The 13251-nt window shown below is 51.0% G+C and overlaps 1 protein-coding gene across 1 annotated transcript in view; it reads right to left on the bottom strand.

The window, feature by feature from the left end:
* The window catches only part of LOC116501266 (nucleolar protein 6-like), a 53631-nt gene extending 42568 nt beyond the window's left edge, over positions 1-11063 (bottom strand). Inside the window, 15 exon segments of the mRNA XM_032206787.1 lie at positions 2199-2288; positions 5222-5336; positions 5713-5890; positions 6254-6369; positions 6862-6932; positions 6935-6959; positions 7086-7144; positions 7400-7570; positions 7695-7784; positions 7787-7828; positions 8122-8314; positions 9321-9505; positions 9782-9873; positions 10726-10849; positions 10961-11063. Of these exon segments, the coding sequence (XP_032062678.1) occupies positions 2199-2288; positions 5222-5336; positions 5713-5890; positions 6254-6369; positions 6862-6932; positions 6935-6959; positions 7086-7144; positions 7400-7570; positions 7695-7784; positions 7787-7828; positions 8122-8314; positions 9321-9505; positions 9782-9873; positions 10726-10849; positions 10961-11063 (1654 nt within the window).
* Between the last annotated feature and the right edge of the window lie 2188 nt (positions 11064-13251).

The raw sequence follows: 13251 nt of genomic DNA, 5'->3' as shown, positions 1-13251 counted from the left end.
CATGTCAAAAGCTTACACAGCGTTCCCTGCAAGTTTTGTCTCCTAGCCGTCCTTCAGCTTCTTTCTTTCTTCTCCTTAATCTCCTGGCCACCTGGTCAGATATCAGGGGCTTGCATAGTGTCCCATTCAGAAGCCATAACAGTTACTAGTTGTTAGCAGTTGTTCTGAAACCCCCAGACAAAGACTTCAAAGAAAGAACATACAACTACAAATAGCTCTCTATTGACACTTCACGAGTAGTTAAAACATTCCTCACAGGCCATTCACAGGGACATTCCAGTCACATCTATAGCAGTGCTAAATCAACCACAAAGAAGGCAAAAAGGCTGTAACTGTTAGGAATAAGAGTTCGGAATAACAAAAGCAAATAGGCTCATGGATTTGAGGAATATTTCTGAAGATTTGATAAATTGACTATAATGAGGGGGAGACTGGGACACTGGGAGGAAAGGGAAGAAACCACATCTGTGGAAGAATTAAATTGCCAGTGCAGGACCCAGAGACAGACAGAACTGCTTTCTATTGACACGAATTGTTAAAATATTCCTTTGCAAGACACAAGAACTATATACATTAACCACTCTGTTTTTCTTAGACTTGTGGTTATACAAGGGTATGTAAGACAGAAGGTCACATTCATCATACCATGTTGCCCTAGCACTGTTCCATACTGACATGAATCAGATGAACATATATCACAACCAGATAGATCTGTCATAAAACAAGCTCCCACAGCTTTTAGCTCTCCATAAGAGTTTGCAGTGAGCCTTTTCTTCCTTGCAATCCCAGCCTGGGTACTTCCCAGCACATTTTAAACTAGGGGCAGGATATTTACTCTTTTTTTCTCATCTGCTAAACAGAAAGGGTACCAATACACAACTGCTTGCATCTCCCCAGCTCTCAGCATGCTGCCGGCTTGCAAAACATGCCAGCCTGAGAGCAGGCCAGAGGCTGTGGGACACAATCCCTCTGCATCCAGAACCAGGGCATGCTATGAGGGTGGCTGAAGCCCAGGAAGGTTTAGAGATGGCAAGCCCAGCAGCACAGCCACCTTTTATCCCTTCCCACCATGCCTTGGCCCTGCTCTGCTGCCATACAGAGCCGGATGAACCTGGGGTTGAGCCCTACCACCAGCTCTGTGAGGAAAGCAGTGGGTGGCACTCACCAAGCCCTCAAGAACAGGCCTCTGCAGCAGAGGGGCAAGCACTAGCAAATGCTGCAAGTAGCTGGGAGAGAAGCAGGAGGAGCATCAGCTCTGCACTTGCTCTGATCTTGCACTTCCCTCTGCATCTGCTGATGATAAATTTTAGAGACAAGATGCAGGGCTGGGTGGACCTTGGCTCTGAACTCATCCAGGTGCTCTCATGTGGGCCCAGACACAGCTCAAGGTGCAGTTGCTGAGATTAACAAGGGCTGGGAGCTCACATCAGAAGCTAATGAAAGGAGTTTGCACCTGAAGAGTCTTCTGCTTTGCTTTTTAAGTGGAAAAAGTTCTTTGGCCAAAAACATTTCCTGTTTTGTTCATTAGGAAAAAATGGAGTGCAGAAAAATCTGTTTCCAAAACCCATTCTCCCAAACTCACAAAAAAGAGAAAGTTGGAGGAGTGCTGAAACCCTCAGAAACAACTGCTTCCTCCATGAGCCTGCCTGCACTCCCAAGCAGCTTTTCCTTCTTTTATAAATCAGTTTTAAACACTGTAGCTGTTGCTATCCCTCCCACCCACCCTAGCACCCCAACAAAGCTAAAACAATCCTGTGGTCTCTCCTGGCTCCCAGGAAGATAGAGCATGTACCTGAAAGGCGATCAGCAGACAAAATAATAAGAGTGTAGGGCCACAGGTCCACTTGGATGTGCCAAAATGTTCCTTTGGGAAACAGAGACTTTTACCAGGAAATCCTCAAAGCTCAATAAGTAACAAACAGTAGAGGACTGTAGCCCTTTTTCCTTGCATGGAAACCAGCAGATAGCCCCTGTGATGTAGGCTGCTCAGTGGGGCTCTCAAAGCCACAACCCAACTCCAAAGCCAGGTTAAACACAGCAGAAGAGGAAATGAGTAGGAAAGTCTCCATGTTCAACACAGAAGCCTGGAAGTACTCACATATCCAAAAACCCCAGAGCCAGGGGCTGACCAAAGGAGGGCTCAGAACCCTCACAACCACAGCTCTCCCACAACCCCAGCCCACATGCTGCCCGCTCACCTGTGAGGCCAGCATTCAGGTTGATGATGAAAGGGTTGTTGTTCCAGTCAAAGGTCACCAGCAAGTTGAGGAAGCACAGGAACCCCACACCTAGGGAGAGTTGCAGACAAGACAAAACAGTTTGATACCAGCATTTGCTCCCCCATCCTGGATCCTCAGCAGAAACAGGGTTTGGGAGCGACTTAGCAACGCCCAGGCCACGCACAGCCCAAAAAGGGATGCTCAAGGTGAGAATATGAGGTGCTTCCCCTTCTCCAGGGCCCTGAGGGGCGTCTTCCCCCCTTGTTCCTTCCTCTCCATGCAAAAGAAACAAGCAGAAATTGAGACACTGTCCCTACATCTCCCAAAACATGGACAGGTGGGAACAGAGCAAGAGTGAACAAGAAACAGGGCTGCTCCCATCTCCAGGGCAGCTTTGTACGATGCTGGCCTGTTGCAGGAAGAACGGCTGAAGTCATGACATACCCCAATAAGGTCAGATCATGCTCTTTATTACCCAAATAGCCTGATTCTTATAGCAATCTAGCAGGGGCAGAGAGCATCTAACACAAGATTATTAGTCGAAAGCACTCAGAAACAACTATAAGAAGACAACCCCCTTGTGATTAGCAGTCACGTAGATCTCATCCTTGAAGGAAGTGCCAGCTGCTATCAACAATATTTTTAATTCCTCAATTGGGCGATAAGGGAATATCGTTATGGCAACTCCTCGTAATCATCCTGGTAGCTTGGTTTGCTCAGCTGCAGCAAGCCATGGGATCTTTGCTGTTTCAAGAATTCCTCAACAATTCCCCCTTTTTCTTTTTTGAGCAATCCAAGTCTGATGTAACAGTTTTGCAAGTAACCCTTTAACCACATTTAATACAACATGCAATGATGATTAACACCACAACAAACAGAATCCTTAATTAGTCCCAGTAACCATCTACACATTGTCCCAAACAAATCAGTGATCCATTGATCGAAAGGACTAATATCATGTTGAATCCTTCCCACGTGCTCCTTCAGGAAAGTAATGGATTTGTGAATTGACTCACAATGATCAGAAAGGTTCATGCAGCACATTCCCTCAAAGTCCTCACACCCATGCCCTTGAGCCAGGAGCAAGAAGTCAATAGCAGCTCGATCCTGTAAGAGCGCATGTCGCAGACTATTTTGATCTGGTAACATCTCCTCAAGTATCTCTGTCGTGGCATAGGCTTGCTTCTCAGCCCAGCATGCCAATTTTTCTAAATTATTAAGTGTGGCCGCAGCTGCTGTTCCTGGCACTAAACTTGTCAATGCCGCTCTAGCTGCAACACCAAGCAATTGAACATTATCATTGCAATCCGGTGCGAGCAATGCCCGTTTATGTCTGGTGATCTTCCAGAACTGTGACAAGCTACGAGCAAATATAGTAAGTTTACCTAAGTAACATGGACCTCCAGTAGCATTTGCAGGGATACCTTGCCAGGCCCTATCCCTGAGCCGCCATGGAATCTGCAGTCTTGGTCACAAGTGCAAGCCCTGCTGGCAGTATTAGAATCACCATCAGTAACTTCCCCATCCCTTGAGACATCTTGGGCGGCCTTCACAAATCGGCTTGGCACCCAAACTGGTCCTGCTCAACATACTGCAAGTCTGATACAATATTGCATCCCGCATCTTTTTTTTTTTGTCCATTATAATCGGCATCGACAAAGTACTTGGTCATCCTAACAGCAATACACTACAGTCATTCCCACACCACTTGGTACAGTTACGTAGAAGATTCCTAGAAATACTAATGAAATTCCAACATGGAATGAAACCCCTACAGCACCACACTCTTTGAAAACTTTTTTTTTTAGCTACTGGGATTTATTGAGTTTCTTGTTTTCACTGCTGAGATCTGTGTCCGCCTTTTCAGGGGATCCACCCACATCCTTGGCTGAGCTGCCAGCGACAGCCCGCAGCGCCAGCAGAGGGGCCGGTGGGCTGAGGGAAAGCAGTGGCAGCAGCGAGTGTGGCCCGCGGGGCAACAGGCCCGGGCGCAGTAGCAGGCAGAACATGACAGAGCAACCCAATGCGGGTGGGCGCTCAAACCAGAGAAATGCAGCAGCCAGCGGCGGGGCAGGTGGGCGGGCGCCCAGAGCTGACAGCAGGGTGGGCGGTGGGACTGGCAGCGCTTTGCCCTAGGCGTTCTGTCAGTCCCACACGGTACTGCTAGAGCGTGCACAGCCACCATCACCTCCTGCTGCTCGGCTTTCATACCACATAGCACATTAATCACTGTCTGCCATGTTCCACATACTTCTTTATCCAGCTTTCCACTTGAAATGGCTTTATCCCATAAGCGGTCTCCTACCTCCCACCACTCTTCTGGGCTCACAGCGCTACTCTTCCGTTGTCTTCACCAACTCCTCTGTTCTCCCATAGAAGTTTTGAGGTCCGGCTCGATCACCAATGTCCCATGTCTCAGGCTCCACTTGTTGCAGGAAGAACAACCGAAGTCATGACATACCCCAATATGGTCAGATCATTCTCTCTTTATTATTCGAATAGCCTGATTCTTACAGCAATCTAGCAGGGGCAGATAGCATCTAACACAAAATTATTGGTTGAAAGCACTCAGACAAACAACTGCAAGAAAACAACTCCCTTGTGGTAGCAGTCATGTAGACCTTGTCCTTGAAGGAAGTGCCAGCTGCTTGCAACAGTATTTTTTAATTCCTCACTCGGGCAATAAGGAACATCATTATGGCAACTACTCGTAGTTGTCCTGATAGCTTGGTTTGCTCAGCTGCAGCAAGTCATGGCCTCCTTGCTGTTTCAAAAATCCCTCAACAGGCCATCACCCTTCCCAGACAGAGGGGCATCCCAGGGGCCAGGACGTCATGTCATCAACATCTCACAGCCAGCACCAGCAGCTCAGCAGTGCCTTCATCCTTGACCTGTAACGGTTTGTCCATAGCAGGCACCCAGCATCACACATGGCATCCCCAAAACCACTAGCATCCCCAACTAACACCACCCCACAAGGGGAACTCCCCTCATCTCAGAGCAATCAGCTTGCAGTCCCTTCTCCAGTGTGCTGGCAGCAAACTCAGGAACAAACAGGAGCCCAAATATCAGGGACCCAACATCCTTGTGCTTTGGGGATTCAGCATCAATTGGCCACTGAGAAGAAACAAAATACGAAGACATGGAGAGATGACATTGCTAGAGCAGTGTCTGCTGGGATAGGTAAGCTTCCTGCTACACAGGATATGCTCTCAGATGCCCAGATGGGCACAGACAGGAAAGGTCTTAACAGGTTTCCTGGTGAGAAACCTGCTTGCCTTCACCTTGCCCTACTGCTGGGCCACAACTTCCGCCTAGACCAAGCCTCCCAGCCACACCTCATGCCCCAGGTCCTACCTTCCTACACAAAGGGGACAGGCACATCTCCTCCCCTGTGAGTAAAAAAACCACTCCCTGCACCCAGCAGTGCCACGAGGGATGTACAAGACCCCACAAGGAGCAAAGGATCTAGTGTCACTGCCCACTGTGTTACCTCAGGGGTCTGAGAGAAGGAGTGTGCCATGAGCAGCGCTCTTCCAGCCAGCCTGTGGGCCAGCAGCGAGATGATGAAGGGAAAGGCTGCAGCCACATAGTTCCCACTGCAATCCATCAGCTTGTTCAGCAGCTCCATCTTCTTGCAGGCACTTTGTAGCTTGGAGACATGCTTCAGGCTACAGGAGGAAAAAAGCCAGTCACCCACCTCTGCCTCCTTCACCAAATTCCTTCTGCGAGAGAGATGCTAGAGGATGGGTAAAGTGAAGGAGCAGAGGGTCCTTGCCCAAGATGAGGGCTACAAGAAGAAACACTGTACTTTGGCATCTCAGGCCAAAGCACAGCTTCCCAGAAGGAGGGTGTCAATCTAGACAGTAAAAGTGGAAGGGCCAAATGGAAGAGACACCAACATCTATCCCAGAGCTAGCAGAGCCATCTCCCACTAAACAGGTCTAAATCCACTCTGGTCAGAGACTAGAAACAGCCCACTCCTCCCCAAAGAGGCTCACTCAGCACCACCCCACCAGCACAAGCAGACTCACTGGAAGACATGGTCAAAGGTTCTGAGCATGGGCTTCAGGGTCATGAGCAATGCCTGGAAGCCATCCACCATCCTGTCATCCAGAATTTCCATGGAGCACTTGGCTTCCAACTGGACCTGAGCAAGGAGACAACACAGGAGCATGAACAGGAAGGGAGGGGCAAAGCAAATCCCTCCAACAGCTGTCACCAGTGTCCCCCAGTGAACCCCAGCTATATGGTCCCCAGCAGACACTGAGGTGAGACAGCCTCCACCCTCATCTGTCACTTGACTGCACACTATGCTGCTGGCTAAACACCCCCCCTTGATGTCCCTGCCATCAAAGTGGATTTTTCTGTTCCAAAACTTTTTCCCTGCTAAACAGCTGTTTGGCTTCACCTGAAGGTACCCACACAAAGGAAAACAACTTTCTTCCACCATCCAATAGGTAAATCCAAGTCTTAAAATGAACTCCTAAGATTCAGAGCCAAGGAGAGGCATTAAAAGCTTGAAATGCAGAACTGAACCCCCCTCCTCACATCCAACAGCCTCCTCTCAGACACCCAACCACTCTGCATGCCTCTGCTCTCTAAGGCAGCATCCTAGGATGCCCTGACAACCTGCTGGTACCTGGTGGTATTTGCTAGCAGTCATACCCGCGCAGAGGTTCACCAGCCCGGAGGGATCCACAAAGACCACTTTGCCTGGTGGAAGTCAGACAGGGCAGGCTGGAAGAGCAGAGAAAGCCTACAGAGCCACAGCACAGACACCAGAGCACTAACCATCACCTTGCTACCATTCCACAGCAGGCACTTCCCTGCCCTGGCTGTGCTGGCAGCACTGCTATTGCTCACCAGATAGGCATCCACATCCTTCATGAGGCTGATCCCCATCACACTCAGGTCAGTGATGGCTGTGGGCAAACAGGAAGGAACAAGTCATGCTGCCACCTGTGTCTGCCCCACTGGTGAGGGTGGTATAGCCATTTGCCAATGCCACTGTGTCCTCAGCTATGTCAAACAGGGCTGCAACAAGGTGCTGGGATCTACCCTCCCCTCTCCAACACGTTCTGCTACCACATCCCCTCCTGTTCATCCTGCCCACAGGGGCTCAGCAACAGAGGGAGAAGAGCCATACCCCCCCCCCCCCCCCCCGCCCTTTCCTCTACTCTGTTCAGGCTTCATGCAGAGACTCTGGTTCAGCCACACTTTGAGAAGGGCAATGCCATCCTTCATGCCCGGGAAGCCAGTGGAGGCAGTGGACAAGAACTGCAGGTGGGACAGCAGCACCATGTCACAGAGGATTGAGTTGTAGTGTGGGATGGGCAGCTCAGGGGCTCCTGTGCAAGGAGGCAACCAACATGTTGGATCCAATCACAAACCTCCCACTCGCAGAAAAGGGCTGCAGCGAGCCCAGCTCCAGGTGCAACAAGCAGCCTCGTGTTTCCCCAGCCCAGGCCCTACCTTCTTTGGGGGCACTCTGCTCCATGAACCAGGCTCTCCAAACATTGTTCTTGCTTGTTTGGAAGCGGCTCAGCTTGAAGAAACCGGGGCAGGACAGGTGTGAAGTCAAACAGTAACCAGCTTCTCATCCTTGCCTGTAAGCACGAAAAAGGGGGAAGATGATAACAGGGAGCAGGGGTGAGGAGGTTGGACAGGAAGGACAGTGCCAGACAGAGCCACGTTTCTGTAGGACCTGCTTTGTTCCCTGCAGAGCCCAGCCAACCTGCAGAGGGAGGCTCAAGAACCCTAGGAGGGGAAGAGACATCAAGGATGAGGATGGGTGAGGGATGAGGAGAGGGAGAACTGGGAGCAAAGCTCCAACATTTACCACCAATTGCAAGGACAGCCCCAAACTGATCCCTCTGCTGGAGGAAGGTGAAGGCTCTACCTTGGGGCCTGAGGAGCAGGATGGGCTTGAGATGGTTGCTCTCCACGTAGAGAAACTTCATGCTGCTAAAGAGCTTCTCCTTGAAGAAGTGGTGGGCAATGTGGGCCAGGTACACAGCTCTCTTGTAATGGTAGCACTGGTTCAGGTTGTCTTTGTCCTGGAAGACTTCCTGCAAGGGGAGGGACAGGGGAATCTCAGCTCTCCTGCATGCAGAGCCTGGTTAAGCCCAAGGCACCACACCCACAGCTCCCCCCATCTCCGACACACAGCTACAGCCTGAGGGAGCTCCAGGTCAGCGAGGAACACCGCCTTGCTGGTTCACCAGGCTCTAGGATCACAGAGCCAAACTGCACAGCCTAACAGGACACTATCTTCTCAAAACCCATCAGAGACACACTGAACAGCAAGAGGAGGCAGCTCTAAGCCAATAACAGCCTGCAAACATCAGCCTCCCTCTAACACAGACTTGGCAGTAGGGGCAGAAATGCAATGGCATTCAAAGCAAGACAACATTCTACTTTCCTAGCAACATAGAGGAGGTTCATCCCAGGGAGAGGGCATGGAGATCATAACGAGGAGCTAAAACCAAAGCCACTAAAATCTCTGAACCAGCATCAGCACTGATGTCTCACTCCCCAGCTCCTCACAGAAGTTGCCACGCTGTGTTTGTGTCCAGAATTGAGGACAGGGGCAGGACCACAGGGTACAGGAGATGGGGCTCAGCTCAGGCACAGCTAGACTCACCCATCATCTTAGGGCCACCAAGATGATACAGGGCCTGGAGCATCTTCCCTATGAGGAAAGGCTGAGAGAACTGGGTCTGTCCAGCCTGGAGAAGACTGAGAGGGGATCTCCTCAGTGTATATAAATATCTGAGGGGTGGGGGACAGAAGGATGTAGCCAACCTCTTCTCAGTGGTTTGTGGGGATAGGACAAGGGGCAATGGCTGCAAGTTAGAGCACAGGAAGTTCTGCACTGACATGCAAAAGAACTTCTTCACGGTGAGGGTGACAGAGCACTGGAACACGCTGCCCAGGGAGGTTGTGGAGTCTCCTTCTCTGGAGATATTCAAGGCCTGTCTGGATGCCTACCTGGGCAGCCTGCTCTGAGTAACCTGCTTTGGCAGGGAGGTTGGACCCAATGATCTTTCGAGGTCCCTTCCAACCCCTACAGTTCTGTGATGGCACCATCATGGCCACATCCGTGTTGATCTCGTGCTTAATGCAGGTGCCTAGCAGGTAGCTGCCCACCATGCTCAGCTGGGCTGGGGGCAGGAAGCTGAACTTGCCCTTCACACCAAAAGGCACCTGCAGGAACAGCACCTTCACATCCCCAGGGAGCCACGTCTGGTCGGTGAGCTGGGGACAGGCAGGAGAAATAAAGGCTGTAAGCATCACCAAGAGCAGATGGGCACAGAACAAGACCCCTCTTCCCACACAGCACTGCCCTGAGCTGGCAGGCACCCACACCCAGAACTTCAAGACCCCTCCAACGTAAAGCAAGCAACAGAAAAAAATAGTGCCTAAGGGAGGTTCCCACAGGGAACTGGCTCTGTCATCAGCAGAGCCTGCTCCACACAAGGTCCCTCACATATGGTCCTTCCTGCCTCCTCCAGCCCCCTGGGACCTACATCACTTCCTGATGGTCTCCGGGATGGCACTCAGCAAGCTGTTAATTTCATGGAGGAAGGCATCGATCTTCTTCTTCATCTCCTTCAGCATAACCTCCTTCAGAAGTTCTTCAATCTGCAGGGGAAAGGGAACCATGAAGAGCAGCTACAATACTAAAACTGCACCACTGATGGCAAGCCAGGTAAAGAAGACAGAAAGTGAGCTGGGCAATGCCTGTGTCTCTGCAAAAATGCATCTCAGAGCTGAGAGAACTGTCAGTCCTCTGCAGTAGCTCCTGCCCTCTCCTGTGAGGTGCTAGATGGAATTCAGCTCCATTCCACTGACTTCCGTGTGAGTTCCAGACATGAAAAAAGTGGTATGACACCCATAGGCTTTACTCTTATAAAGGTTTTTGCATGACAAAGTGCCAGCTTCAAGAAGTAACCTTGCAGGTTCACATTGTGAATGAGATCCTAGGAATCCTGCTACCAAAACTAGGAAGCAGCCAGGAAATCAGAGCTGCTCCTGATAAAACCCACAGATGTGAGGGCCACCAGGTACTATTTATTTAGCACCCCCTCCTAACACAGGCTGCTTGTTTTCCTGAAACACAAAAACCCTCCTGTCCCACTCAGAAGATTTGCAGCAACCAGGTACACACGGTGGTGTTATCCCCAACCCTGATAAGCAATAAATCACCACACAGCAAGATGTGGCACTCACACTTCCAACACACTACAACCACCTGCTAGAAATGTTCGATTTTAAAGCAATAAATGAAGCAAAAAGCTCAGGGTGGGATAGCAATAACAACTACAGCTGAGATCCCATAATCTAAGTTTCGTGAAGCCTGCACTTTGTCCCTGCACCATGCCCACTGTCCGCCAGCCCAGCTCCCACAGGGGACACACTAGGAGAGCTCCGCAGCCTGTTCACAGCCTGACGCCAACCCCACCCCCCCAGGCCTTAAGCACAGATGGGGCTCATCGACAGGCGGAGCAGGCTAGAGTGGAAAAGATCCTCTGTCTCCTTAAGGCGGTTCAGTTCCTCACTGCTCAGCCTACCCACCGGGACCGGCCTCTTCCTGCCCAGGGGGGCTGCGAACCCTGCGCAGGCTCCTTAAACCCTGCGAGGAGGAAAGGGCACAGACCCTCACCACCATAACAGCCACCGCCTCCTTCTCCCTGTCATCCCCATGGCGCAGCCCATCCCGCTTAGTGGCCGCCTACCGCCCGCCCATTGGTCCGCACGCACCGCTTCGGGCTCCCGATTGGCTGCCTCCTCCTCCCACTCCGCCCCTGGCAAGTTTGAGAGGGAGGGGTAGCTCTTCATTGCTTTGTGGCAGGTCGTGCTGGAGAGGTGCAGCGGAAGGTGCAGCGGTTGTGTGCGCTTGGCGGTACGGTTGGGGGGCAGTGTTAAAGGGGATTGGGGGTGCAAAATGGGGCTGTTTGGGGTTTTGACCTTGATACAGGCAGCACCTAGCCTGTGGGGCCGTGTGGCTCTGTGCTCCAGGCCTCGGGCAGGGCTGGCGCTGCGGGGTGTGTGTTTGAGGTGTCACAGAACAGGGTGGCTGCAGAGGGAACGGAGTTGAGGGCAGAGCTGTGGGGATTTTGTGGTCTGGTCATGAGACGCCACAGCCACTTAGCTAGGGGAACCACAGAGTCAAACTATAGAATAACAGAATCAGAAAGGTTAGAAAAGTCCTCCAGGATCATCTGTTCCAACCATCTCCCTACGCCCAATATCACCACTAAGCCATGTCCCTAAGCACCACATCCAACCTTTAAATGAGGAGAGCCCCCACATGCCCTATAATTTTCATGAGCTTACATACAGTTTGCAACAAAACACCCCCAGTCACATCACTGCAGCAGTCCTAATACCACAGGTCATCAGGGGATGGGGGCAGCCTCAGGTTGGCTCCAGCCCTCTGTTTACATCCCCCAGGGGTTTTGCTCATCTCCAAAATTCTTTCAGAACAGGACTTTTGGTGTTTTTCTCACATATTTTTTTTATTTTTTTTTTTGCTCCTAATACATCCTCTTAATGCACTCAGGACAGTGTTTGCAGCTCTCCGTCAGTTCCTAGCTTCCAGGCAAAATGGCCAACCATTCCTTGCAAAAGTCATCCCACAGCAGTTTTCAACCCAGCCTGGAGCAGGAGGCACTGTAACATTTGCACTCGAGCAGCTTGGTCCCCACAGTGCCAGAAACAAGGCCAAGGAGTGATCTAGGGCCCCCCCTCTCATCTTCCTGGCAGACAGCAGAGATGGTTTGCTCTGTCCACATGGATGGGCTCTCCATGGTTGGGTGTTAACAGCCCTGTCCTACCAAGTGATGTCTCAGGTGGTTCGGCAGGAACTGTGCATGGCTTCTGGCACAAGGATTTCTGACCAAACTGAGTTATTGCAAAAATACTATGCCTGAAGTTTTCAACACACCCAGAAAATAGCTTTGTTTCCCAAAGGAGCCAGGCCACAGGCAGCATTTCCAGTATGCTCCTGGGTAGGACAAGCTCAGAGCAGCCAGGGGAGCACTACTTCACAATTTGTCAGGGTGGGCATCCTGCATGTAATCTGCAGAGTGCACAAGGCAAAACTGCAGAGCCCAGGTTGCGTAGGGAAACTCCTGTAAGGCTGGGGTAAGCAAGTGCAGCTGGGCTGGTTGAAGCCTACAAGTGAGTTATTGGAGCAGGGGAAATGTTCCCTTTAAGATGGTGCCTTTGCAGAAACAGCTCCAAAACTCAGGTCCAGCTAGATTCAGGTTGTCAGGGTATTTAAAGGCCCATCCAGGCAGCTGACAGAAGTTGCGAAATCATCGGCGCTTGTTCTCATGGGGGACTTCAACTTCCCTGACATATCCTGGAAGCACAACACATCCCAGAGAAAGCAGTCTAGGAGGTTTCTGGAGAGCGTGGAAGATAGCTTCCTGATGCAGCTGGTTAGTGAGCCTACCAGGGGTGGCACCACGCTAGACCTTCTCTTCACAAGCAGAGAAGGACTGGTGGAGGATGTGGTGGTCGGGAGCTGTCTTGGGCAGAGTGACCACGAAATGGTGGAGTTCTCTATTCTTGGCGAGGCCAGGAAGGGGACCAGTAAAACCGCTGTATTGGACTTCCGGAGGGCCGACTTTGAGCTGTTCAGGACACTGGTTGGTGGAGTCCCTTGGGAGGCGGTTCTGAAGGGCAAAGGAGTCTAGGAAGGCTGGGTGCTCTTCAAGAGGGAAATCTTAATGGCGCAGGAACGGTCTGTCCCCACGTGGCCAAAGACGAGCTGGCGGGGAAGAAGACCAGCCTGGCTCAACAGAGAATTGTGGCTTGAGCTTAGGAGAAAAAAGAGGGTTTATAATCTTTGGAAAAGTGTCCAGGATCCCACAACATCCAGAGCCCTTCCGAGTGGGCTGTGCTCTGGGAGAGTGTGTTACATGCTCCACTTACAAACAAAAAAATCCCCTAAAAGGTCATAAAATCAGAGAGGACTTAAATAATCCATATGTACTGGTTGTGACTGCCCAAAGCCAGC

The sequence above is a fragment of the Aythya fuligula genome, chromosome W (assembly GCF_009819795.1).
Source record: "Aythya fuligula isolate bAytFul2 chromosome W, bAytFul2.pri, whole genome shotgun sequence".
Taxonomy (NCBI): Eukaryota; Metazoa; Chordata; class Aves; order Anseriformes; family Anatidae; genus Aythya; species Aythya fuligula.
This window is presented reverse-complemented; position numbering and strand designations above follow the sequence as displayed.